The 26,666-nt window shown below is 43.3% G+C and overlaps 1 protein-coding gene across 1 annotated transcript in view; it reads left to right on the forward strand.

Moving 5' to 3' along the window:
* Nucleotides 1–26,442, forward strand: part of LOC143773356 (uncharacterized) — a 152,529-nt gene extending 126,087 nt beyond the window's left edge. The window contains exons 25-29 of the mRNA XM_077260832.1: nucleotides 2,372–2,661; nucleotides 9,629–9,754; nucleotides 10,279–10,420; nucleotides 15,116–15,148; nucleotides 25,569–26,442. Of these exons, the coding sequence (XP_077116947.1) occupies nucleotides 2,372–2,661; nucleotides 9,629–9,754; nucleotides 10,279–10,420; nucleotides 15,116–15,148; nucleotides 25,569–25,867 (890 nt within the window). The 3' untranslated portion in view covers nucleotides 25,868–26,442. The remainder of the gene's footprint in view (nucleotides 1–2,371; nucleotides 2,662–9,628; nucleotides 9,755–10,278; nucleotides 10,421–15,115; nucleotides 15,149–25,568) is intronic.
* The last annotated feature ends 224 nt before the right edge of the window (nucleotides 26,443–26,666 follow it).

A 26,666-nucleotide genomic window follows, 5' to 3' on the forward strand; every position in this document is an offset into this window, starting at 1 on the left:
CCCATAATCCTGATAACTGGTTGGGTTTCTCTTAGCATCAACAACTGCAATCAAGCGTTTGGAATTTTAGCCACTTATCTTTACAGGATTGTTGTAATTCAGCCACATTGGAGGGTTTCCAAGCATGAACCGCCTTTTTAAAGTCATGCCACAGCAATTCAATTGGATTATGGTTAGGACTTTGACTAGGCCACTCCAAAGTCTTAATTTTATTTTTATTAAGCCACTCAGAGGTGGACTTGCTGGTGTGTTTTGGGTCATTGTCCTGCTGCATAACCCAAGTGCGCTTCAGCTTGAGGTCACAAACAGATGGCTGGACAGTCTCCTGGTAACAGCAGAATTCATGGTTCCATTTACCACAGTAAGTCTTCTGAGTCAAGAAGCAGCAAAACAGCCTCAGACCTTCACACCACCACCACTATATTTTACTGTTGGTATGATGTTCATTTTCTGAAAGTCTGTATAACTTTTACACCAGATGTAATGGAACATACATGTTCCTAAACGTTCAACCTTTGTTTTGTCAGACCACAGAGTATTTTCACAAAAGTCTTGGGGATTATCAATATATTTTCTGGCAAAACTGAGGGGAGTTTTTATGTTCTTATTGCTCAGAAGTGTTTTTTGTCTTGGAACTCTGCCATGCAGGCCATTTTTGCCCAGTCTCTTTCTTATGGTGGAATCATGAACACTGACCTTAACTGAGGCAAGTTAGGCCTGCAGTTCTTTGGATGTTGTTGTGGGGTGTTTTGTGACCTCCTGGATGAGTCGTCGCTGCACTATTGGGGTAATTGTGGTCGGCCACGCTTGTGTTTACTTGTGTTATCTTTGACTAATATGTAAATTTGTAGGGTAATCTGAAACATTTGGGTGTGACAGACATGCAAAAGAATAGGAAATCAGGAAGGGGCAAACACTCACTTCAGAGGAGATCTCATTTACACGTCTAAATATATGTGTGGTCAGTACAGAGGACGGCACATGACTTATTCTTTCCAATGACCATACTAAGGACCATGGGCTCTCATTATGGGTGTAAGAAAGGCGATTCCATCAGCTAACTAGGAAAGGGTTCCTTACAGTTAGAACAGTCAGACTGTTGACCCCAAGAGGTAGTAATGACTGACACTATAACTGCTTTTATACACGGGCTGGATGATTTTCTCACAATAAATGGCATTGTGAGTTATAAATGATCATGATAGGAAATATGGAACTGGTGGAGAAAGGTGGAACTTGCTGGACTTATGTCTTTTTTTCAACTTACCGAACTGCACAATGTGACCTCGCTCATAATGCAGATGTATAATGAAAGCAATAAGCAAACTATACAGTATATTTAGCATATAAAAGTACCTAATCATAATGTATCAACTTACTTTTTGCCTATAGAAGCTCTCCTGGTATTTGTATTCTTTCCTAAACCTGTGTAAGTATGTGTGCTGTGTAATGTAAATGCCATCAAATTCTCACCGATCACCATATTTACCGGCTTCTAGAGCCGCTCTGGACCTCTTCTCATTCGAGTCAGTATAATTACGACCGGCTGGATCACACATGGATTTATGTGTGAGCTGAAAGTCACTTTAAGGGCCAGAGACAACGACCGTAGTTTAGGTCTAAGTGCGATCCATCAAAATATCGGATCGCACTCCAACCAATCTTATTTAATGAGGCAGTGCACAAGCCCAATTTTCTTAAAAATCAGATAGCACTTGCCTATTCATGTCTATGGGTCCTTGAAAAACGTAAGACCACACTTGGATGACATCCGAGTATGGTCCGATTTTGATGGACAAACTGAATGGAGAAGATGGAGAATTCTTTTTAATTCTCTACATCCGAGAAAAATGAATCACACTCTGATCAGAATCTGATTAGCATAACTGGACTGATTTTCTAGGATCGAGAGTCGTGTGTACCTGTGTAAGATTATGGACTCTATATAATGACTCTATATAATATGAGTTTCACTTTTTGCATTGAAGAACTGAAATAAATTAACTTTTTGATGATATTCTAATTTTGGGAGAAGCACCTGTACATTGATTGCACTTACAGCACACAACTCACATACAGGGTGGGCCATTTATATGGATACACTTGGGTGGGCCATTTATAAAGTTGGATCCAAAATAACCCACTTCAAAATGGCTGCCATGGTCACTACCCATCTTGAAAAGTTTTCCTCCTCCCATATACTAATGTGCCACAAACAGGATGTTGATATCACCAACCATTCCCATTTTATTTAGGTGTATCCATATAAATGGCCCGCCCTGTATTTACACAGGGTTACCACATACAATAATGGGAGTGCTTCTTTTGTTATTTTTGTCTTAATTGTTTATTTTTCTAAATTTTTTTGTAGGTTTTAAAGGAGAAAAGTCTTTGGTTAAATGTTTCCACTACAAGGATGATAACATGGCTTTCGAAACACCTTCTAGAATAGAAGCAATGTACGCAGTGATGGAAAATCCCACCTTCTCCTGTATCGGGATTATTTTATATCCCTTGAGACTTTTCAAAGAGGGAATAATAAAACGTATCCCATGTCATGGAATGGTTCTATTGTTTTACAACACTATTATCAAGGATGATCTAAATCACATGTATAGACTTCATCTGTATCTACTGCCAAGGATCCGAACAGTGGAAAAGGTATCTCACAATTATTTATTTCTATTCATCATACTATGTATGTAAGTATGACTTCAATTATGAACAGGCTGGCTCTGGGCGAGAAGGGGGCAAAGACTGGGCAATTGCCCACAGCTGGGGGCCTCAGCATCTACAGCAGGAGCTATACTGATAATAGCTTTGTCATTGCACCTTCCAATGTGCAAACTGCTTCACGACTTTTGATGACATCACGATCATGTGACAAGTCCTGTGACCTTGATGTCACCCCAGGTCTTGTACCCTGTGGGACTTCGGGACCTTTGGTGACATTATAATCAAGACCTGCGGGACTTCGGGACCTTTGGTGACATTATAATCATGTGACCGGTCATGTGACCATGATGATGTGACATTGGTGTGTCTCTGTATGGTCTTGTATCTATGTGTCTGTGTGTCTTTGTCTGTCTTTGTATCTACAGTTGTGTGAAAATGTGTTTGCCCCCTTCTTGATTTCCTATTCTTTTGCATGTTTGTCACACTCAAATGTTTCAGATCACCAATGTAAATATTAGACAAAGATAACACAAGTAATCACAAAATGCATTTTTTAAAAGAAGGTCTTTATTATTAAGGGAAAAATAAATACAAACCTACAGGGCCCCTGTGTGAAAAAGTGATTTCCTCCTTTAAAACATAAATTAACTGTGATTTATCACATCTTTGAGTTCAGATTCCCTAGCCACATGCAGGCCTGATTACTGTCGCACCTGTTCTCAATCAAGAAATTACTTAAATAGGACATGCCTGACAAAGTGAAGTAGACCAAAAGATTCTCAAAACCTAGACATTATATCGCGATTAGTGTTGAGCGATACCGTCCGATACTTGAAAGTATCGGTATCGGAAAGTATCGGCCGATACCGGCAAAGTATCGGATCCAATCCGATACCGATACCCGATACCAATACAAGTCAATGGGACTCAAGTATCGGACGGTATTCCTGATGGTTCCCAGGGTCTGAAGGAGAGGAAACTCTCCTTCAGGCCCTGGGATCCATATAAATGTGTAAAAGAAAGAATTAAAATAAAAAATATCGCTATACTTTACCTCTCCGACGCAGCCGGGACCTCAGCGCAGGAACCGGCAGCGTTGTTTGTTTAAAATTCCCGCTTTTACATGGTTACGCGAACTCCCGGCTTGTGATTGGTCAGGGCGCCCATGTTGCCGGGCCGCGGACCAATCACAGCAAGCCGTGACGAAAATACGTCACGGCTTGCTGTGATTGGTCCGCGTCCCGGCAACATGGCCGCCATTAACCAATCACAAGCCGTGACGTCACGGGAGGCTGGACTTGCGCGCTTTTGAAAAAGCGCGCGTGTCCAGCCTCCAGTGACGTCCCGGCTTATGATTGGTCACGGCGCCATGTTGCCGGGACGCGGACCAATCACAGCAAGCCGTGACGAAAATACGTCACGGCTTGCTGTGATTGGTCCGCGGCCCGGCAACATGGCCGCCATTAACCAATCACAAGCCGTGACGTCACGGGAGGCAGGACAAGCGCGCATTTTAAAATTGCGCGCGTGTCCAGCCTCCCGGCTTGTGATTGGTTGATCGCGGCGCAACCAATCATAAGCCGGGACGTCACTGGAGGCTGGACACGCGCGCTTTTTCAAAAGCGCGCAAGTCCAGCCTCCCGTGACGTCACGGCTTGTGATTGGTTAATGGCGGCCATGTTGCCGGGACGCGGACCAATCACAGCAAGCCGTGACGTATTTTCGTCACGGCTTGCTGTGATTGGTCCGCGGCCCGGCAACATGGGCGCCCTGACCAATCACAAGCCGGGAGTTCGCGTAACCATGTAAAAGCGGGAATTTTAAACAAACAACGCTGCCGGTTCCTGCGCTGAGGTCCCGGCTGCGTCGGACAGGTGAGTATAGCGATATTTTTTATTTTAATTCTCTCTTTTACACATTTTAACAATGTTAAAATGTGTAAAAGAGAGAATTAAAATAAAATGTTGTTCCGATACCCGATACCCGATACCACAAGAGTATCGGAATCCCGGTATCGGAATTCCGATACAGCAAGTATCGGCCGATACCCGATACTTGCAGCATCGGAATGCTCAACACTAATCGCGATCCAAAGAAATTCTGGAGCAAATGAGAAACAAAGTAATTGAGATCCATCAGTCGGGAAAAGGTTATGAAGCCATTTCTCAATCTTTGGGACTTCAGTGAACCATAGTGAGAGCCATTATTCACAAATGGCGAAAACACAGAACAGTGGCGAACCTATTCATGACAAAACTACCCCAAGAATGCAGCGACAACTCATCTAAAAGGTCACAAAAGACCTCCACAGCAAAATCCAAAGAATTGCAGGCCTCATTTGCCTCAGTTAAGGTCAGTGTTCATGACTCCACCATATGATAGAGACTGGGCAAAGATGACTTGCATAGCAGAGTACCAAGACGAAAACCACTGGTGAGCAATAAAAACATAATGGCTCATCTCAGTTTTGCCAGAAAACTTCTTCATGATCCCCAAAACTTTTGAGAAAAAACTCTGTGGACTGACGAGACAAAAGTTGAACTTTTAGAATGTGTATGTCTCATTACATCTGGTGTAAAAGTAGCACAGCATTTCAGATAATGATCATCATACAAACAGTAAAATATGGTAGTTGTAATATGATGGTCTGGGGCGGTTTTGCTGCTTCAGGACCTAGAAGACATGCTGTATTAAATAGAATCATAAATTCTGTCTACAAAAAATCCTGAAGAAGAATGTCCGGCTATCTGTTTGTGCCCTCAAGCTGAAGCGCACTTGGGTTATGCCGCAGAACAATGATCCACAACACACCAGCAAATCCACCTATGAATAGCTTAAGAAAAACAAAATTAAGACTTTGGAGTGGCCTAGTCAAAGTCCTGACTTTAATCTGATTGAGATGCTGTGGCATGACCTTAAAAAGGGGGTTCATGCTTAGAAACCCTCCAATGTGGCTGAATAACAACAATCCTGTAAAGATCAGTGGGCCAAAATTCTTCCAGAGAGTTGTAAAAGACTCATTGCCAGTTATCGCAAACACTTGATTGCAGTTGTTGCTGCTAAGGTTGGCCCATCCAGTTATTAGCTTTAGGGGGCAATCACTTTTTCACACAGGGCTTTGTAGGTTTGGATTTCTTTTTCCTTTAATAATAAAAACCTTCATTTAAAAACAGATTTTTGTGTTTACTTGTGTTATCTGTGTGTTAATATTTTAATTTGTTTGGTGATCTGAAACATTTAAGTGTGACAAACATGCAAAAGAACAGGAAATCAGGAAAGGAGCAATTGTTTTTTCACACAACTGTATGTGTCTGTGTATACCTGTTTGTCTTTGTATCTAAGTGTGTGTGTCCCTGTCTGTTTTTGTATCTATATGTCTGTTTGTGTCTCTGTCTATCAGGCATGGATGTGATTGACTGGCGCAGCATGTGACCCAGCCTGATGTTGTGAAACAAATAAATAATAATAAAAACCAACTTGGGGTCCCCCTATGTTTATAACCAGCCAAAGGAAAGTAGACAGCTGTGAGCTGGTCTTATTATTCTTGGAATGGGATAATATCCATGCACCTTCCCAGCTTCTTAATATCAGCACAGAGCTGGTTATTAAAAATGGGGGGACCCAAAAAAAAACAATGTGGGGTCCCCCCTATTTTTCATAACAAGTTGTTATGCCGGAGGCGGCAGACTGCTATGCCGGAGGTGGCAGATACCAAGAGTGGACCCACTGGACCATGATACCGAACCTCCCCCCGAGTGAGCACACCAGATTGGACCAACCCCTATACAGGGATAGTTTGGGAGCAAGCTCAGAGGCCTCGAGTACTACGGATTCCAGGACCAGGAGTTGGCTCGAGGATAGTGAACCAACAGAGATGGGACTGGGGTGCAGGAAGAGAGATAGAGCTGCGCAGATAAGGAATAGGATAAGTAACCACAAAAAGAGGAAACAGGGCAAGGGAGACCAAAGAGAAGAAGGTCAGCAGACTAATGAGGAGACTGAGGAGAAGATGGTAACAGATTCCGGGAGGACACAGGGCAGAGCCGGACACTGAAAAGGTAACTGAGAGGCAAGGGGTTAAGACACAGAGATACTGGGCAAGAAGAAACAGGGAGGCAAGGGGTTAAGACACAGAGATCAGTATCAGTATGGACATAAGCAAGGAGCAGAGGGACAGGCCTGGTAATGGGAGAGAAACTCAAAAATCAGGCACCTCCACAAGAGGATGGTGGCCTGAAATACCTAAAGCCAGCCCCCTATTGGCCCAGCAATACTGCCGGGTCAGGTCACAGTGCTGGATAAGGGGGAGGAATGTGCGCATGCTCGATCGCTAAGATGCATATGGGAAGAGACAGAGCGACAGGCTGGCAGCAGGGAGGAAGCATGCCGACGCGCCCGAGCAGGCATGTGCTGGGAGCCAGACCTAAGAGAAGCCCGCAGCAGCACGGGAGCAATGAAGGAGGAGGAGGAATCGGCTAGCGCGGCGCCGGCAGCAACTGCTCTGGGACCGGTGAGCATGGTGCTAACACAAGTAAAGGCTAAGCAGAGAGCTGTGGCTGATATTAATAGGCTGGATAGGGCCATGGATATTGGCCCCTTCCCAGACTATTTACATTAGCCCTCAGCCCCCCCTTAAATGGCACTTCCATTAGATGCACCAATTATGGTGCTTGCGGAGTCCGCCGCAGTGCATATGGAGACCCCACGACGATCTCCATCTTTTTCGTCCAGTTAATGGAGCCACGTTGGTAACAACCCATCCAATCTACATGTAGCTGTGGCGCCGGACAGCTGATCAGCCGAAGTGATCCAATTTCATGTCAATAGCACCTTTTTTGGAATAGATTTATGTATTTCACCTGATGGATATAGTGATCTCATCCTGTGATATGGGACTATCTGCTTCAATTTCTTTACCCTAAAATAAAATGGGTGACCAGGTACTCTTTTGATTTGGGCTAACCTGATGTGGTGGACACTCTAAACCAAAGGTCAAGGTTAACACCACAGATTAAAGTCATTTGCACAGCTGGCAGGACTTTTTGGATGGCATATGGATCAATGAGAACCAGTACAGCAGGATACGTAGGATGCAAGCCAGAAAACACAGCACAAGGAGAGCGGATATACAGTGAACTGTAGATGTATAGTCAGTACAGGACTTGCAGAAAGCAAATAGATAAACACAGGCAGGCGTGATGAACAAACTGGAGATTAGCGTGAAGCAAAGATTACCTACTGTTGCAGCAGAGTTGTAGTGTGAGCAGCACCAACATAGAAGCAATCTTGTCACTATTTTCTTCATTTTTTTTTTTTATTTTACAGTACAAACGTTTTTGCAGAACAAGCTTTAGTTTTTACTGGTATCATTTTTTTAGTACAAATTAATTTAATATCACTTTGTAATTCATTTTTTGGTAGGCGACATGAACAAAAAACGATAAATCTGAAATTGTTTTTTAATTTCATCTTTTATGGCGTCCATCGTGCAGTATAAGCGTCATTCTTACTTTATTCTGAGTTCCAGATCAAAATTACAGTGACGCGCAATTTACTGTGGTGCTTGAAAGTGTTTGAACTCTTCCGAATTTTCAACATTTTTTCATAAATTTTACCTAAAACATTTTTAACAAAGAGAAAATCGGCAAAAAAGGATCTAAGACTTAACTTTAACTATAAGTCATTAAAAAGTCTAAGCAAAGACCAACATGTAGAGACGTATAAAAACAATGACAAACAAACAAAACCTCGACCGGTGCTGTATGTTACCACCAGATATGCAGAATTTCACAGCAACAAAAAACACACAACCCATGTGTAATGTCTCCAAATTGAAATTCTATAAATCTATCAAGGTGGCATTATCATAATGGTATAATTCAATCAAAATACATGATCTATGAAAATCAATGGGAAGACAATCAGGTGCGAGTGGGAGACCTATTTTATTCAAGGAAAAGGGATCCATCAGAAACTGATATTCACAACAAATGTTTGTGGAAGTGTAAAATTGCACAATAAAAGAAGATTTCTGAAGACCTCAGAAGTAAAGTTGTTAATGTTCATCGGGCTATAAAATGATATAGCACCATCTATAAAGAAAATAGCAGAGAACTTCGGCACTCAAACAGAAAATGTACTGTATTATTCATATAAGAATTAGAGGCAAAAAACAAAATCTGTAAAACGATCCTTGTGGATACAGATATAGTTCAGTAACGTTTTGGCATAAATATGCCTTTATGTGACGGCGATGGAGGGAAGGACCTGCATAGGGCATTAGGGGAGCTTAGGGACAGGCACAGGTTATTGTCAGGAGGTGTCTCATCCCTCACTCCCGACCGTTAGGGCCTTCCTCTCCCTTTTCCATCCTGTCATATTTGTATGCTGTTTCGTCCGCCAGAATTACCCATGTCCAAGCGTGACACTCAGACATGCGCAAAGGAAAATGGCCCTAGTGAAAGGAACCAACAGCCAGTACCTGGATAACACTGAATATGGAAAAAGTCTTTGGACAATATTTTATTCCTTATCTTTTAGAAAAGCTGCCAACAAAATTGTGCTTGTTTTAGTCATACCTGAAATTAATTATAGCCATAAAGTAAACTCTGTATCATGAAGGTTTTCTTGCGTAAAACACCTTTAAATGTTGCAAATTATTGGTGCAACTCGGAAGCTGTGCTAAACTTTTTTGACTTTTGGCGTTTTCACACTAATTCTTGCCGGCTTTGCCATAATAAGATGATCATGGACCATGAGGGGCACAACAAAGACCTCTCTAATTCATGAAGTTTACACCATGTCAGTGGTGTGAATTTTTCCATAAACGAACTCATGGTATGTGAACCTCTATCAGAAAAAAATGAGCTCCTCTAAACAAACATTATGAAAGAAATCATTTAGTATGGATTTAGTATGGATTTACTGACTGTGTTAAACTTGTCTCATATAGGAGGTCGAGCGTGATAAGAAGAATACTTTATTCCAGAGAATTTACAAACCTCCTCAGACAGAAACTGTGTATTCCATGAGGAATTACAGAATTAATGGCCCTCAGAATGCAAACATATGCCCAGAGGTAAGTTGTGTCCTGACATACATAGTTTCTTAATCATTTTAGAGTGTTTTAACACTTTTCTAGCAGGTCAAGTTTTCTTTTTTGCCCATTTTTTATCCCACCCGTCTTCCAGGAGTCATACATTTTTAAATTTGCCATTATTATCGTCGTTTGAAGACTACTTTTTTTGCAAAAAGAGTTGTAGTTTGGAATAACACCTTTCATTTTACCAGTATAGTGAAATGGTGAAAAGATTGTGTTGCATTTACCTAATTTAAAGACGTTCTGAGGAACACATTTTTTTTATTATGTTCAATATGTAAAACCATAGGATTTTAAGAGATTGTGCTTAGTTTTTCTCATGACTGTGGATTGCTTTCTGATGTACGCCAAATATATTAGACCCGAGTGACATCTTAGTATATTTTTTGCTTCATAGGTTATTTTTCATTCTGTATCAAACCTGAAACTGAGACATTTCTTAAATTTGTGGTCACAAATTTCTGTTCAAAGAGTATAAATGAAGTTTTTTCTATATGTTGCAGACTCTGCTTTTTGAGAGCTGCCCCCCAGAGGTCTACTCGTTCACCGAAATCACTGCTGAGGGTGAAGAAACTACTAAAATTAATTTGTCTATACTTTCGGAAGATAAAGATAATCCAATATGGAAATCTCTCGTGTCTGCAGGTAATGTAGAGCAAATGTGCTACTGAAATGGTATGTAACAATAATGTGTTAATATCCGAGATGAGTGGATCAAGCAAAATCGGAATTTGACGGTTGAGTGGATTTTCCCAGGAAATTTGATTCTCTGCAATTATTTTCCCTTATTAAGCTGCTGGGCCACTCCAGACCGCAGTGCACAATAAACCTAATATGTTGAAACTAAAAATAAAATCCTTATACTCGCCTCACCAAACACCTCACTGGTTACTCATCTGTTCAATGCCACCAGTCCATTATTCGACACACCTGGGCCTCTCATACTGGACTGGAAATTCCAACTTTGATGTGGCCAGTAGATTGTGAACATGCGCACACAAGGTCACAGCGATGTTATGATGCCGTGACCATTCACTCGCTTGCGTTGAACCCTCCTGAACTTTGTCAAAGCTGGAAGTCCCAGCCCAGTGTGAGGGAGGCAAACTGAAGATGCAACTAGGACCAAATGAGTGACATGGAGGTGCCAGACAGTTGAGCACTAAAGTATGTATAAAGATTTCTATTTTACATTTTGATGGCCTTCATTTGATCAGAAAAATGGTGGCCAGTGGTCTCCCTTTTGCTAAATCTGATCAAAAGTGAATAACAAAAATAATACATTTTGGTGAATCTTATAGTAACTAACTAAATAGTGATGGTGCATGTAAATAACATAGAGCACTTAGTTAACACAATTTTGATCAAAAAATAGTAAAGACCATCTCACCGTGGCAATGTGTACTCAATCGGAATGGTCCTATCATTATGGTGAATGCAAATTTTTGTAAAATTTGAGTAGAGTTGCATTCCACCTGACTTTATTCACTCATCTCTAGTTATTATAATGTGCTCATTATGATAGTGTAGCAACTCACTCAGGAAAATAGGTAACTGTTATGGACTGACATGAGCTGGAGTAGTGATATTGCAACCAGTAGGGGCAGCACCGGCAGGTAGAGTAGTCAGGAATAGCCAGATGTTGGTACACAGGAGCAGCAGTATAGTTGGGAGGATAAGCAGGTTGCATAGTCAGAACACAGCCAAAAGTCAATACACAGAGCAGTAGTGTAGCTGGGAGGATAAGCTGGTTGCGTAGCCTGGAAATAGCCAAAAGTCAGATCATAGAGCAGGAGTTTCGTTGGGAGGATAAGCTGGTTGTGTAGTCTGGAAATAGCCAGAGGTCGGTACATGGTAGCAGCAGTATAATCTTGAGGATAATAATTACCGTAATTACGTACTGTTAGAGAATATGCCAACTACACCCTAAAAAAATGGAAGATACATGCAGGGTAAAGAACATAAACAGCAAAGAGATAAACGCGAGCTAGACTTTCACTGACTGACAAACTACAGCAGTATGCTGTACATACAAATGAGACTATCACCAGCAGGAAATACCAGCAGCGATAAGAATATAAAGCCGCACCCGAAAGATGATAGGGCAGACAAATGAGTAAATGAAAACACCTGTTACCGTGAAAAGACTGAAGCTAGGATAACAGAAACTAAACGCCCGAGAAAAGGTGAAATTGCTGTAGCTTGATCAACACAGAAGCCGACCACAAAGCACAGGCTCACAGGTTAAAGGGGTCGAACCCAGAAGTAAGACAGTGATATAATAATGATGTGATGTAATTCTGAAAACTAGAAATGAATTGTGAGATGAACATTTATCTATATTTCTGCTATTTGTACATTTAAATGGTGCTTAGGGCACATATTTAGCTTAAATGGAATCTGTCACAAGGCTTGTTCTACCTCCTATGAGATCAGCATGATGTAGGGGCAGAGACACTGTGTCATGATGCCAGGGGTTAATGTTTTGATCACAGTGCAGGCTCTGACCTGCACACCTGGGGCTTATTATTGGCCTCTCTTTGGTTCGGGGGAGCTTCTTATAGCCCTGGGAAGCTCCAATTTCTGTCAGTTATACTTTTGCTATTGGCTCAGAGTGTTGACCCCTGTGTGCTTGTGCCTTGTGCCTGTATTCTAGCTTGTTTGTATGGTTCTGACTCGGTTCTGTTTCCCGGTGTGATTTTGCCTTTTTGATTCTGTACTGTGTATCTGCTTCTCCGGTTTTCTGACTCCTGCCACGTCCCTGACTATTCTTGATTACCCTGCTCCTTGTGTACCATGTTACCTCTCTCGTTTACTGACCTTGCCTTGTCTTGGATTGCGTCTCCCTCTGTTGCCCCATCCTTTCCCTGGTGTCCCGGTTACTTCCTTTCCGTTCTCCTCTGCCCTGTGTCCCTGTAGTGTTCTGCATACTCCAGGTACAGGACACTAAGCCCCGCCCCCTGTGGTCACATGATCGCAGGTCCTGTCAGAACACTCACCACCTGGCGTTCTGCTCACTCCAGTTCTGCAGTTTTGGTGTTTTATTGCCCAGCTCTCGGGCACTGTGTTTACAGCTGTCACAGGCTGTCTGAGGCTCCATGTTCTCACTGTCAAGGCAGCATGAACCGCTAGGAAGTGCCACCTGGCGTTTTCTCCTGATAGTTTGCCTTGATACACTGATTCCAGAGATGTGTCACTTATTAGGCTGCTTACTGTTGACAGGTCTCTGCATGCTGATTTGTATATAACCCCACCCACTGTGTACACTGTGCATAGGCAAAAAGCTTTCAATCAGTGGTGGGGTTTGGGTTGCACAAAATTAATTAATTTAGAGGACTACCTGGCATCAGATGTACAAGTCCTTGAGTCCTCTGCAGATGAAACAGTGATTTTATCAAAACAAGCAGCCCAGTAAGTGATACAACGATAGAATAAGGTCTCTGTTTCAACATTATGCTACTAAATTAGATTTAATCTAAACCTGATGGTAAAATCCCTTTAAATAGGTTGCACCCTATTTTATAATTGATAGCTGTGGAGACAAGGGGGGTCGGCAGGCGCCCAGGTTAGCTAGTCAGGACCGCATGGACCAGGGATCGTCCCGCCGAATGCCTGCTCTCCTTTTAATGTGGGCATAATGCTACTCAGACAACATAAGGTGAGGGTAAAACAGTGTGGCAATTCTTTAATGAACCACAAGACAGGCAGATAAAAAGTATAACAGTTCCAGCAAAATACCCCAAGATGGTGCACATGACAGAGCTTCACCCTTCCGCTGACTTGCTGTGATAATAGCAGCTGATACTTCAGATCTTCCAGAGTTGATTACTCCACCTGTGGCACGCACTGAGAGAGGAGGTAACAACAAGCGTAGGAAGATGACAGTCCATTCAGGCACAAGGCCAGTTTACTGGAGCATAACGTGGCTTCATCTTCCACGGTCAACTACCCCACCTGTGGCATCACACAGAGAGGAGGTAATGACAAGCTTAGGAAGATGACAGTCCATTGAGGTACAAGGACCAGTTAACCGCAAGGTCAAAACCTGGCTTCTCCAAACATCTTCATGGAGCAGACAACCGGTGGATCCCAATCCTGGCTTTCTCTAAACGTATTCATAGATTCTAGGTGACAAGATGGTACCAACCTGGGTTTTACAAATGCATCCATAGTTCAGCGAAGGTCCATGGAGCAGATCTGTATTCTTCCAACCGGGACCGAGGTTCCCTAAGTTGGCAACCTGTAGAATAATAAATCTGTCTCTCTCGTGATGAAGCTATGATGTATTGGCTGCAGTCCTGTGTCTGGTCCTTTGGATGTATGGATGTCTTGGCAGAACCTCTTTCTGACTCTTTCTGTCTCTCTATACAGAGGTATGTAAACTATTTTTATACTTACCAAGTGTTCTTCATTCAGTATTTACATAAAGGGTAAGAATGAAGATGAGATCAAGTAGCATTACTTGATTATTTAATCTATTTGCATAGTTTTCCTCCTCTGTTTTCAAAGTCAATAAACTATCTGGTCTACACAATGCATAATTATCATATTAGTAAACCATCACTAGTCATCAAGGATAAGAGCACACAATATGTTATATCAAATGTCAGCTAACAAGTCAAGATTACAGGCTTACACAGACAAAAGTCTTGACCAACAAGAATTCAACACTTAAATTAAAAAATCAATATATAGATAACAGTCTATTCTTCGTGGCTAGCTAAAAATAGTTGTCTGGTTAATTAAGATACAATGCTGTGTCTTCACAATGGCCTATTCTTTGGATTGGTCATCAATGTCTGATTGGTCCCAGCTGATCAGCTGTTTTCGGTGTGGACGGGGCATATGTTGCAGATGTGCAGTACCCGGCCACGGCCACCATGCAGTGATGAAGCTGTGCTGTGGTTTTCCTTAACTGGTCAGTTCCAGCTACTCCTGACACCGAGAACAGCTGGTCGGTGGGGGTGCCGGACTATTGTAAATAGACCCTCAATGTCAAAGCAGTGGACAACCTCTTTGACTATTAACATCATCATTTTGTTTAAGGAAAAAATACCCTCCTAAAATGGACAAAAAAGATTAAATCTGAGTGCGGTTCAATCTGATTTCTTCTATTGCATAAAGAAAAAATAACTTTTGTGCTGTATTAAGGAGCAGATAAAAATGTGAGATTCTTAGTAAATGCTGTAATTTTTTTAAATGATAGATACAACTTTAAAGCTGCAGTAGAAATCACATCCTAATCTGTCACTCCATAGTGTTCAGTAATATTAATATTTTATAATATGCTTGTTCATTTTACTGCTTTTTCAGCCTAGATTGACACACATGTTTTTTTTCCAGGGGAAATGCTAAATTTACCATCTGCAATGTCAGGTATGTACTGATTTATATGCCGTGTACTTTAGATTTTTAATTCCATATACAATTTGACTACAAGCATAGATGGACTTTGCATCTCTAGTGGTAAAGGGAAAAAGCTGCCCACAGGTTGTGAACTTACAGGACGCAATATACATATATACGTACATATGCAAATCGTCTCTTCAGATAAGAAGACTAAAATTCTAGTGCCACCTATTGGAAGTAGCAATCCTATAAGGCAACACCAGGTCTGCAAATTGGGATTCTGGTATGGTTCATTTTCCTAATTCATATTGCAAGCTCTTATGGTCAGCAGAGTCCTCTCTCTCTCCTGTAGAGTGTAAGCTCTTATGGTCAGCGGGGTCTTCTATCTCTCCTGTAGAGTGTAAGCTCTTATGGTCAGTGGGATCCTCTCTCTCCTGTAGAGGGTAAGCTCTTATGGTCAGTGGGGTCCTCTCTCTCCTGTAGAGTGTAAGCTCTTATGGTCAGTGAGGTCCTCTCTCTCCTGTAGAGTGTAAGCTCTTATGGTCAGTGAGGTCCTCTCTCTCCTGTAGAGTGTAAGCTCTTATGGTCAGTGGGGTCCTCTCTCTCCTGTAGAGTGTAAGCTCTTATGGTCAGTGGGGTCCTCTCTCTCCTGTAGAGTGTAAGCTCTTATGGTCAGTGAGGTCCTTTCTCTCCTGTAGAGTGTAAGCTCTTATGGTCAGTGAGGTCCTCTCTCTCCTGTAGAGTGTAAGCTCTTATGGTCAGTGGGGTCCTCTCTCTCCTGTAGAGTGTAAGTTCTTATGGTCAGTGGGATCCTCTCTCTCCTGTAGAGTGTAAGCTCTTATGGTCAGTGGGATCCTCTCTCTCCTGTAGAGTGTAAGCTCTTATGGTCAGTGGGGTCCTCTCTCTCCTGTAGAGTGTAAGCTCTTATGGTCAGTGGGGTCTTCTCTCTCCTGTAGAGTGTAAGCTCTTATGGTCAGTGGGGTCCTCTCTTTCCTGTAGAGTGTAAGCTCTTATGGTCAGCGGGGTCCTCTCTCTCCTGTAGAGTGTAAGTTCTTATGGTCAGTGGGATCCTCTCTCTCCTGTAGAGTGTAAGCTCTTATGGTCAGTGGGATCCTCGCTCTCCTGTAGAGTGTAAGTTCTTATGGTCAGTGAGGTCCTCTCTCTCCTGTAGAGTGTAAGCTCTTATGGTCAGTGTGGTCCTCTCTCCCTCCGGTAGAGTATAAGCTCTTATGGTCAGTGGGGTCCTCTCTCTCCTGTAGAGTGTAAGCTCTTATGGTCAGTGGGGTCCTCTCTCCTGTAGAGTGTAAGCTCTTATGGTCAGTGGGGTCCTCTCTCTCCTGTAGAGTGTAAGCTCTTATGGTCAGCAGGGTACTTTCTCTCTCCTGTAGAGTGTAAGCTCTTATGGTCAGTGGGGTCCTCTCTCTCCTGTAGAGTGTAAGCTCTTATGGTCAGTGGGGTCCTCTCTCTCCTGTAGAGTGTAAGTTCTTATGGTCAGCGGGGTCCTCTCTTTCCTGTAGAGTGTAAGTTCTTATAATCAGTGGGATCCTCTCTCTCCTGTAGAGTGTAAGCTCTTATGGCCAGTTGGGTCCTCTCTCTCCTGTAGAGTGTAAGCTCTTATAGTCAGTGGGGTCATCTCTCTCCTGTAGAGTGTAAGCTCTTATGGTCAGTGGGGTCCTCTCTCTCCTGTAGAGCGTAAGATCTTATGGTCAGTGAGGTCCTCTCTCTCCTGTAGAGTGTAAGCTCTTATGGTCATCGGGGTCCTCTCTTTCCTGGAGAGTGTAAGCTCTTATGGTCATCGGGGTTCTCTGTCTCCTATAGAGTGTAAGGAGGACCCCACTGACCATAAGAGCTTACACTCTACAGGAGAGAGAGAGGGCCCCACTGACCATATTATGCAGGTATCAGCACACTGTACATGTTCAGGTACCCCAGTTTTGGCATCTGTCTTAGTCATGTTTCTCTGGTCTTATATAGTTATTACACTACTACACTATGTAGTAACTCTAGTTTCACCCAGACCTTCAAGTGGCCACTTTTCAAGGTTGGATGAAACTGAGATATCATGGACTCATCAGAGGAGGGGCCATAAACCCCTAGAAAATAAAAGCCACAAGGATTTAGATCAAACCACCACAGACAGAGTTTCAGTAAACCTTAATGTTTTACAATGACAACCAGCAAACATATAGAGGCTACAAACTGTTTGTGAAGTGAGTAAACAAACATTTATCAAGATTGTGTCACTATGAGCATTGTCTGTCTCATCTGTAAATGTTTTACAAGACATGCAGCTATGTGATTGTCTGAATGCATTCGGTGTACAGTATTTCAATCTTGTTTACAAATCGCCATTTGTATATTCACCATTTGTACATTTGAGGCAGCCAAAGTTATGGCTCTCAAGGAGAGAAACTAATATAGTGGACAAAGCTATATTTTTAATTAACTACTGAGCCACACTAACAGAATTGCTTTACCAAATTTATATGAAGTGTATTGTGTCCAATTTGAGCAACCTGGCAACACAAAAAGGAGCTTTTCAAGTGAGCTCTTTAAGGTACACAAATGTGAAGTGTTTGCCATCAAGGATGTGGTTTCACCAATGGGGGGTACCTTTTTTAAAAATATACTATTGCCATCACAGCCCCCCTTGCCCAAACTTCACGGGCCTATAACAGTACAAAGCATGTTCACCCAGGTCATGTCGTCGGAGATAAGGAAGGGACATTGCAGGAGACAGAATTAAGAATTAGGGCCAATGTAGTTGTGTGGGTCTCTGAGACTTGTAATGCAGTGCATGATCTGCCAAACAATTCCTCAATGGGGGAACCTTTTTTAAAAAAAATACACTAGTGCCATCGCATGCCCCTAGCCCAAACTTCAACGGCCTATAACGGTACTGAGCACGTTCACCCTGGTGATCTAGTGGCAGGAACATTTTAGATTGCAGGAGACCGAGTTAAGAAGTGGGCCCAATGGAATGTCATGCCCAATTGCAATGTAAAATCCTTTTTTTAAAAAATAAGAGTGCCATCACAGCACCCCTGGCCAAAATGCACCATACAGACCACGTTCACCCTGGTGATATAGTGGTTCTGGATGATGAGGATAAGGAGTAGGATAAGAACAAACAGACCAAATCTGGAAGCGTATACCCATGTGTGGTTGTGAACAGGTGCATGAGAATGCACCTCCCCAAAAGAGAGAATGTATTTGAGGTTATGTTTCGCTGTTTTCACTTGGTGGTGTACAGAAGTCTTTTCCAATCCAGGCCTTGTTCATTTTTATAAGTGTCAGCCTGTCAGCATTTTCAGTTGACAGGCGGATGCACTTATCTGTTATAATTCCACCAGCGGCACTAAAAGCACTCTCTGACAGAACGCTAGCAGCAGAGCAGGCCAGGACCTCCAAGGCATAGAGAGCCAATTCATTCCACATGTCCAGTTTGGATACCCCATAATTAAAAGGCACAGAGGAGTCACGGAGGACGTTTGTACGATCTGCAAGGTATTCCCTCACCATCTTCCCAAACATTGCACTTCTTGTGACAGCACCCCTTGCCTCTGTGCTGCCACGATTGCAGGTTCTGAGAAAGCTGTCCCAGAACTTGGCCATTGTTCCCCTGCCTGAGGTGGATTGTACTTCTGTCTCTCTCGCTTGGAGTCCTTGGTTGTACAACAAACTGATGTCTGCTGCCAGCGTTCTCACATGGGAATTTTCGAAGTAGTTCCGCTACAAGGGACCTGTGGTACTGCAACATTTTAGTACACCTCTCTGCCTCAGGCAGAAGATATTGAAAGTTCTCCTTGTAGCGTGGGTCTAGAAGTGTCACCAACCAGTTATGAGTGTCACCCAAAATTTTGATAATCCGAGGGTCACGTGAAATGCAGCTCAACATAGAGTCAGCCATGCGTGCCAGACTGCTAACAGGCAAGACTTCCGTGTCCTCACCAACAAGAAGACTGACGATGATGTCCTACTCCTCCTCATCCTCCTCCTCCCTGTCCTCAGGCCATCCCCGCTGAGCAGAAGCTAATGCAGATGTGTTTGTAGTACCGTCTATAGCGCACAAAAGTAGCTCCTGTTCTTCCTCCTCCTCATTGCCTACCAATCCACATTGAGAAGACATGAGGCTGGGCTGAGTGTAATCCCCGTTTGTTTCCTTGCTTCATGTCCTCGTGCTCCGCCTGAAATGCATTCTCTTTGATTGTGACCAGAGAGTTTTTCAGAATGCTGAGAAGCGGGGTGGTGATGCTAATTATGGCGTCATCGCCGCTCACCATCTTGGTGCAGTCCTCAATGTTTTGGAGGATGCTACATATGTCTGACATACATGTCCACTCCTGAGGTCTTATTTGTGGAGTCTGACCCGAAATTCGAAGGCCTTGTTGATGTTGGTAGTCAACAATGGCCCTCTTCTGCTCACAAATCCTTTCTAACATAAGCAGTGTAGACATCCCACAACAGTCGGTGAGCTGGAAGCTGAAAACGCTGCTGAAGCACGGCAAGGGCGGCTGAAGCTGTAGCTGACTTTCTAAAATGGGCAGACAAACGGCGTACTTTCAATAGCAGATCTGGCAGCTCCGGGTAGCTTTTCAGAAAACGTTGAACCACGAGGTTAATCACATGGGCCAAGCAAGGTACGTGTGTGAGCTCACCTTGCCTCAGAGCCACCACCAGGTTATGGCCATTGTCACACACGACCATGCCTGACTGTAGGTTCAGCGGTGTCATCCAAACATCTGACTGCTCTTTCAGCGCTATCCACAACTCTTCTGCATAGTGCGGTTTGTGACCTATGCAGATTAGCTTCATCACAGCCTGTTGCCGCTTAGCTGAGGCAGTGCTGCAGTGCTTCCAGCTTCTGACTGATGTGTTGATTTCAGAGATGGAGAATGAAGAGGAGGAGGTGCAGGAGCTGTACACTGTGGTGGCAACCTTGATTGATATAGGGCCAGCAATCCTCGGCATGGGAAGGATGTGTTCCATCCCAAGGACCGACTGGGTCTTGGCTTCCACTATGTTAATGCAGTGTGCCGTCATTGAGATGTACCATCCCTGCCCACAAGCACTTGTCCACGTCTCCGTGGTTAGGTGGACTTTCCCGGTAACAGCATTGTTGAGGGCACAGGTAATGTTGTGGGACACATTCTCGTGTAATGATGGTACGGCACACCGGGAGAAATAGTGGCGACTGGGGACCGAGTACCTTGGGATGGCTGCCGCCATCAGGTTGCGGAAAGCTTCCATCTCAACAAGCCTAAAAGGCAGCATTTCCAGCTCAAGCAGAAGAGAAATATTAGAATTGAGGATTGTGGCCTGTGGGGCATGGCTGGGTATTTGTTGTGAATTCCGCTCTTGGGCTCCCTCCGGTGGTTATAAGTAGCATTTTTGTGAATTCTGCTCTTGGGCTCCCTCCTGTGGTTTTGAGTGGTATGGCTGCTTCTTGGATTTAGCATCAGCAGCTGTTCTCACTGATCTGTTATGGACCTGGTGGTTAGGAGCACCCGGAATGACCTGATGAGTAAACTAGAAATCGGGACTAGCTCTGGGGAAGTGGGAACTCTGCTGACCGCAAACCCTACTCCTATCGCACACACTAGAAATAGCCGTGGAGCGTACCTAACTCTACCTAGACGCCTCTTCACAGCCTAAGAGCTAACTACCCCTAAAGATAGAAACAGAAGCAGATAGAAACAGAAGCCTTACCTTGCCTCAGAGAAATTCCCCAAAGGTATAGGCAGCCCCCCACATATATTAACTGTGAGTTAAGAGGAAAGTCACAAACACAGGAATGAAACAGGTTTTAGCAAAGGAGGCCAGACTACACTAAATAGTCAGAGGATAGAAAAGGGAACTATGCGGTCAGCACAAAAAACTACAAAAACCACGCAGAGTATGCAAAAGACCTCCACACCGACTCACGGTGTGGAGGTGCCACTCCGCACCCCCAGAGGTTCCAGCTAGCAAGGAAATATCATGATAGCAAGCTGGACTGAATTTAGCAGTACTAAGAAATATATTCAGGAAGCAGTAACAACAAATGAACTAGCAAGGACTTAGCTTCTGCTGGAGTAGACAGGTCCTCAGAGAAGTCCAAGAGAGATCTGAACCAATACTGAGACATTGACAGCTGGCATGAAGTAACGATCTGAGTGGAGTTAAATAGGGAAGCCAGCATAGCAATAAACGAGAGCAGCTGAGAAAGCCAACCTCAGTGACCAGCAGTTCCACTCAAAGCCACCAGAGGGAGTCCAAGAGCAGAACTAACCAAAGTACCATTCATGACCACAGGAGGGAGTCCGAGAACGGAATTCACAACACTGATCGTCTTTCTGGCTCGGCTATATTAGTCTGGCCTTATCCCTAATTCAATGCCAATTGTTGAGCTTGGAGTCATGGCTCTCTGAGGATTTCCCTGCCACTCTGACCATTTCAGCAAAGCTAAGTCCTTGCTTGTCTTTTTGCAGTTCACTTGTTGTGGACTTTGTTGTTTGGCATTTTCTATGTTTTGCTCATTTGTCCAGCTTATCAGTATGGATCTATTTAGCTAAGCTGGTAGCTCTGGGCAGCAGAGTTTGCCCTCCACACCTTTAGTCAGGTGTGGAGATTTTTGCATTTCTCTGCGGTGGACTTTTTCTAGTTTTTATTACTGACCGCACAGTTTTCTGTTCTGTACTAATTCTGTCTAGCTAGTAGTGGCCTCCTTTGCTAAATCTTGTTTCATACTACGTATGTCATTTCCTTCTCCTCTCACAGTCATTATTTGTGGGGGGCTGTCCTATCCTTTGGGGATTTTCTCTGAGGCAAGATAGCTTTCCTGTTTCTACCTTTAGGGGTAGCTAGATCTCCGGCTGTGACGAGATGTCTAGGGAGTGACAGGAACATCCCACGGCTACTGCTAGTGTCTGTGTTAAGATTAGGAACTGCGGTCGGTATAGTTACCACCTGCTCAGAGCTAGTCGCATGTCGCTCCTTAATCACCAGACCATAACAGGTATTTCCGCTTGCATTCCAAAGACTGGGTTATAGACAAATGAACGCTGTGCTGGGACAAGGCCGTGGATGGGCATGCTGATGGTGCTGCTTGACTGTGGGCCACAACAGGTGCAGGGCTAGAGGCATCTTCACATGCATGGTGTACTGGGGATTGGCTTCTACGCAAAACAGTGGAAGAGGCAGTGGTGTGACCAGCAGGCAGTGGTCCTGGAGCCTGGGGTTCGGCCCATAAAGTCGGGTGCTTTGCTTGCATGTGCCTGATCATGCTGGTGGTGGTCAGGCTGGTTGTTTTCCTACCCCTGCTGATGCAGGCATGTCAGGTGCTGCATATGGCCTGTTTGGAGTTATCAGCAGAGTTTTTAAAAAATAGCCAGACTCGGGAAGATCTCACAGGTGGAATGGCAGCTTCACTCATGTTGGTGTTACGGGGAACGGATGCACGCCTTTTGTCTGTGGCCACCACACTGCTTCTTCCTGCCTGTTGGGGGGATATGCCTCCTTCCCCATTTGCGCTGCTGTCCTCGCTATTCATGTCCTCCTGCCAGGTTTGGGTCAGTCACTATGTCATCCACCACCTCGTCTTCCACATCCGCACCCTGCTCCTCCTCCTGATTTTCTGGCAATTGTGTCTCATCATCGTCCACCTCTTGTGACACTTTCCCACCATTGCCTTCGTGTGACCGGGGCTGGTCAAAGTTTTGGGAATCTCTACATGCGATCTCATCTTTCCCCACTTCAAGTTGACCGGCAGAGATTTCTGAATCTTGAAATGGAAAACTGAACAGCTCTTCAGAGTGTCCAAGTGTGGGATCAGTTGTCTCAGGGCACTCGGCATGGTTGGAGGAAGGAGGATCAGAGTGAGGAATATCCTGGCCACACTCACGGCTACTCAGACTTGACTGTGTGGAAGACAACGTGGTGGTGGTGGCTAACTGACTGAAAGCATTATCCGCTATCCAACCAACAACCATTTCACACTGCTCTGGCTTCAATAGTGGTGTGCTGTGGTCCCCTAGAAACTGGGACAGGAAGGTTGAGCGTGAAGATGTGGGTCTTTGTTGTTGCCCACTTTCACCTTGCCCATGGCCTCATCCTCTGGATGCACCATCAGCATCACGTCCACTTCCCCATCCCTTGCCCCTTGAATTGAACATTTTAAATGGACTACTGCACTATTTCAAATGCTCCACACAAATGTCTTTATTAGTAGTGAAATAATATATGATCAGTATGCCTGCAAATCTATGATTTTTCAAACTCAAACACCAGGCAGGCCTCAGCCTGACCTAACAGACTGTATTAAAAAAAAATATTTTTTAAGTTAATTTATGTGAAATAGTGCTTTATAGAATTTGAGTATCACATAGCCAAAAAATAAGTACACCGGCCTCCAATGCCCAAACTTGGAGCACAGAGATATATGAAGGCTGTAATGGAAATACCACACTGGCAAATCTGTGGCCTTGGAAGTTTTTTGGATGCTAAATAGTGCTGTATAGAATTTGAGTATCATACATCCAAAAAATAAGTACATCGGCCTCCAATTCCCAAACTGGGAGCATAGAGATATATGACGGCTGTAACGGAAATACCACACTGGCAAATCTATGGCCATTCAATTTTTTTTTATGCGAAATAGCGCTGTATAGAATTTGAGTATCACACAACCAAAAAATAAGTACACCGGCCTCCAATGACCAAACTTGGAGCACGCAGATATATTAGGCCTTTTTCGGTGAATTTAAAACACCAAAAAAAAACAAAAAAAGGGGCACAAGGGTAGCAAACACAACTATTATGCCTGACAAACTATTACTTTTCAACAGGCCTCAGTCTGGCACAACAGACTGTATATTATTTTTGGTTGGGGGGAATTTTTGGAAAAATAAATAAATAAATAGGTATATAGACAGTAAATAAGCTGCAGCAGCAGGCATTTATGGAGCTTTGGGAGGGATGCAGTGGCAGCAATGAATGCACATACAGTGCCTGCAGGCCTTGCACTGATGTGGATATGCTGTGCCCTGCCTACCTAGTGCTGCAATATTGGGACCCACGAATTAGCCCTAAAAAGGACTGTTGGATTCTCAGGAGTTGTGGATGTAAGAGTTGCAGACCCACACTAACTCTAAAACCACGATTCTGACCCTATCTCAGCAGCAGCTCTCCCTACTCTTGCTGAATCCGGAACAGAATGCGGTGAGCAGGGCGGCGCCAGGTCTCTTATACTTGGGATGATGCTGTGCGGCCCAGCCAATCACTGCACGACCACAACAAAGATGGGTGCAGCGTTTCATGGCCTGGTAGACAATCCCTGCACCGTGATTGGGTCTCTAAAGTCCGCCAAAACTGCTGGGTGGAGACACCAGTTATCGCCGAATAATACCGGAAATGCTCGCTGCTCGCCGAGTACCCCGAGCACAGTGATACTCGGGCGAGTAACGAGTAGTGGTGAACACGTTCGCTCATCACTATATATAAACTTTTGATCAGCCAACAACTTCTGCCTAGTGTGTATGGTTATTTATAGGGACTTTCCCTCTGCTTGAAGAAGTGATCTGATTAGATATTCTGAATACGTTTTTGGTTGGAGTACTTGGTTGATACTAGTCAATGCTGTATTATTATTGTTTTCTTTCTCAGCTTTTGTAACAGTTTTTGTAATAAACGTGTAATCCGTACAAAATTAGAATATATTAACTGGTTTCCGATGTTTCACCATGTTATTTTTTACTATCTAGTATGAAGTTGTAAAAATAAAATTCACTGAAAGAGGAAAAGAAAATTAACAATATCACTGAGAAAGAATAACCAGCCATACTTGCAATATCATGTCCAGACACAAACGCACAAACATGATACAGCGAATCTCCCAAGATAAAAGCAGGGGCAGCACAGGTGAAAAATACTGAAAGCGAGCCTCTTACTAACCCACCAAACATCCGTGGGGCTGCTGCCTAGTATTCCAATAGCACACATGTCTGCATAGGGTGTCGTTCACAGCATTATGTCTATCCGTATAGCAGCCTATTACTGGCGCCCCTCCTATTACATGAGGCGGGCGGCCAATAACATATGTGCACCCACAGGCTAGACACCACCCATTACCCAACCACCACTGGAAAGACCCGGCCTGCACCCTGCAAAAAAAATGCAAAAAAGATGTAAATAATAAGTGAGGTATATGTCACTAATTTGGACAAAATACACAAACTCGTAACCCACGTCACCGGTCCTCATTATTTTGCGAGTCCTCGGTGATATTGCTAGTATGGCTGTTTTTTCTCTCTGTGATATTGCTAGTATGAAGTTGTGACTGGTGGATGGGGAGATAGATTGTCAGCGGTTGAGGGTGCAAATATATTGATCAGTATTTTAGCTGTGTAGGTGGTTACAACACAGTTGTTAACATGGGCCAATTGTAACAATAGATCATTTCTCATTACAGGACACTTCATACCTCGCCCAGCACAAAGTGTCCATTTTTTGATTGAATACCGAGCAGATCTGATCAGCCTCATCCCTGAGACAAACCGATTTCTAGATGACCTACTTGATCTACAACTATTGAATAATGAACAATATAACACTGTGCTCAGCCAAAAAACCTCCGAAGAACAGATGAGGAAAGTTTATGACTATATAAGAAGCTTCAGCAATGAGGACAAAGACAAAGTCTACCAGAGTCTAAAAACTCATCACTACCCGGTAATCAAGAAGCTGAAAAATAAAGACCTGGAAGACTAGAACGAATCACATACATTGACTGATATCGTTACATGAAAGGTCCAATGAAAATTTATCAAAAATAAAAAGAATAACATATTACTGATAGACTGTCAGCATTGGACCAGTTCTTCCAGACCAGATCCTCATGGGAGGGCCAGCTTGTTACATAATAATAAAGACCAGGCATGGCAACAACAGAATAGCCCATGCGGAGCTCAAACTGGACCAGATTGGTTTCTATTTCTTTAGGGTTTGGAAACATGAACCATAAATCCATATTTATGTATACAGTATAGAGTGGGGGAAATAAGTATTTGATCCCTTGCTGATTTTGTAAGTTTGCCCACTGACAAAGACATGAACAGTCTCTAATTTTAAGGGTAGGTTAATTTTAACATTGAGAGATAGAATATCAAAAACAAAATCCAGAAAATCATTGTATAAATGATATAAATTTATTGGCATTTTGCTGTGAAAAATTAGTATTTGATCCCCTACCAACCATTAAGAGTTCTGGCTCTGCTGTTATGGCCTATAATCAAATTTAATAATATAATTGCGCCACCGGGGGCCATGATCCTGTCCAAACAAAGGTGAAAATTGTAAATTCACACTGAAGGCATCAAAACTATGAATTAACACATGTGGAATTATATACTTAACAAAAAAGTGTGAAACAACTGAAAATTAGTGTTGAGCATTCCGATACTGCAAGTATCGGGTATCGGCCGATACTTGCTGTATCGGAATTCCGATACCGAGATCCGATATTTTTGTGATGTCGGGTATCGGTATCGAAACAACATTAATGTAAAAA

This window comes from Ranitomeya variabilis, chromosome 5 (assembly GCF_051348905.1).
Source record: "Ranitomeya variabilis isolate aRanVar5 chromosome 5, aRanVar5.hap1, whole genome shotgun sequence".
Classification (NCBI taxonomy): Eukaryota; Metazoa; Chordata; class Amphibia; order Anura; family Dendrobatidae; genus Ranitomeya; species Ranitomeya variabilis.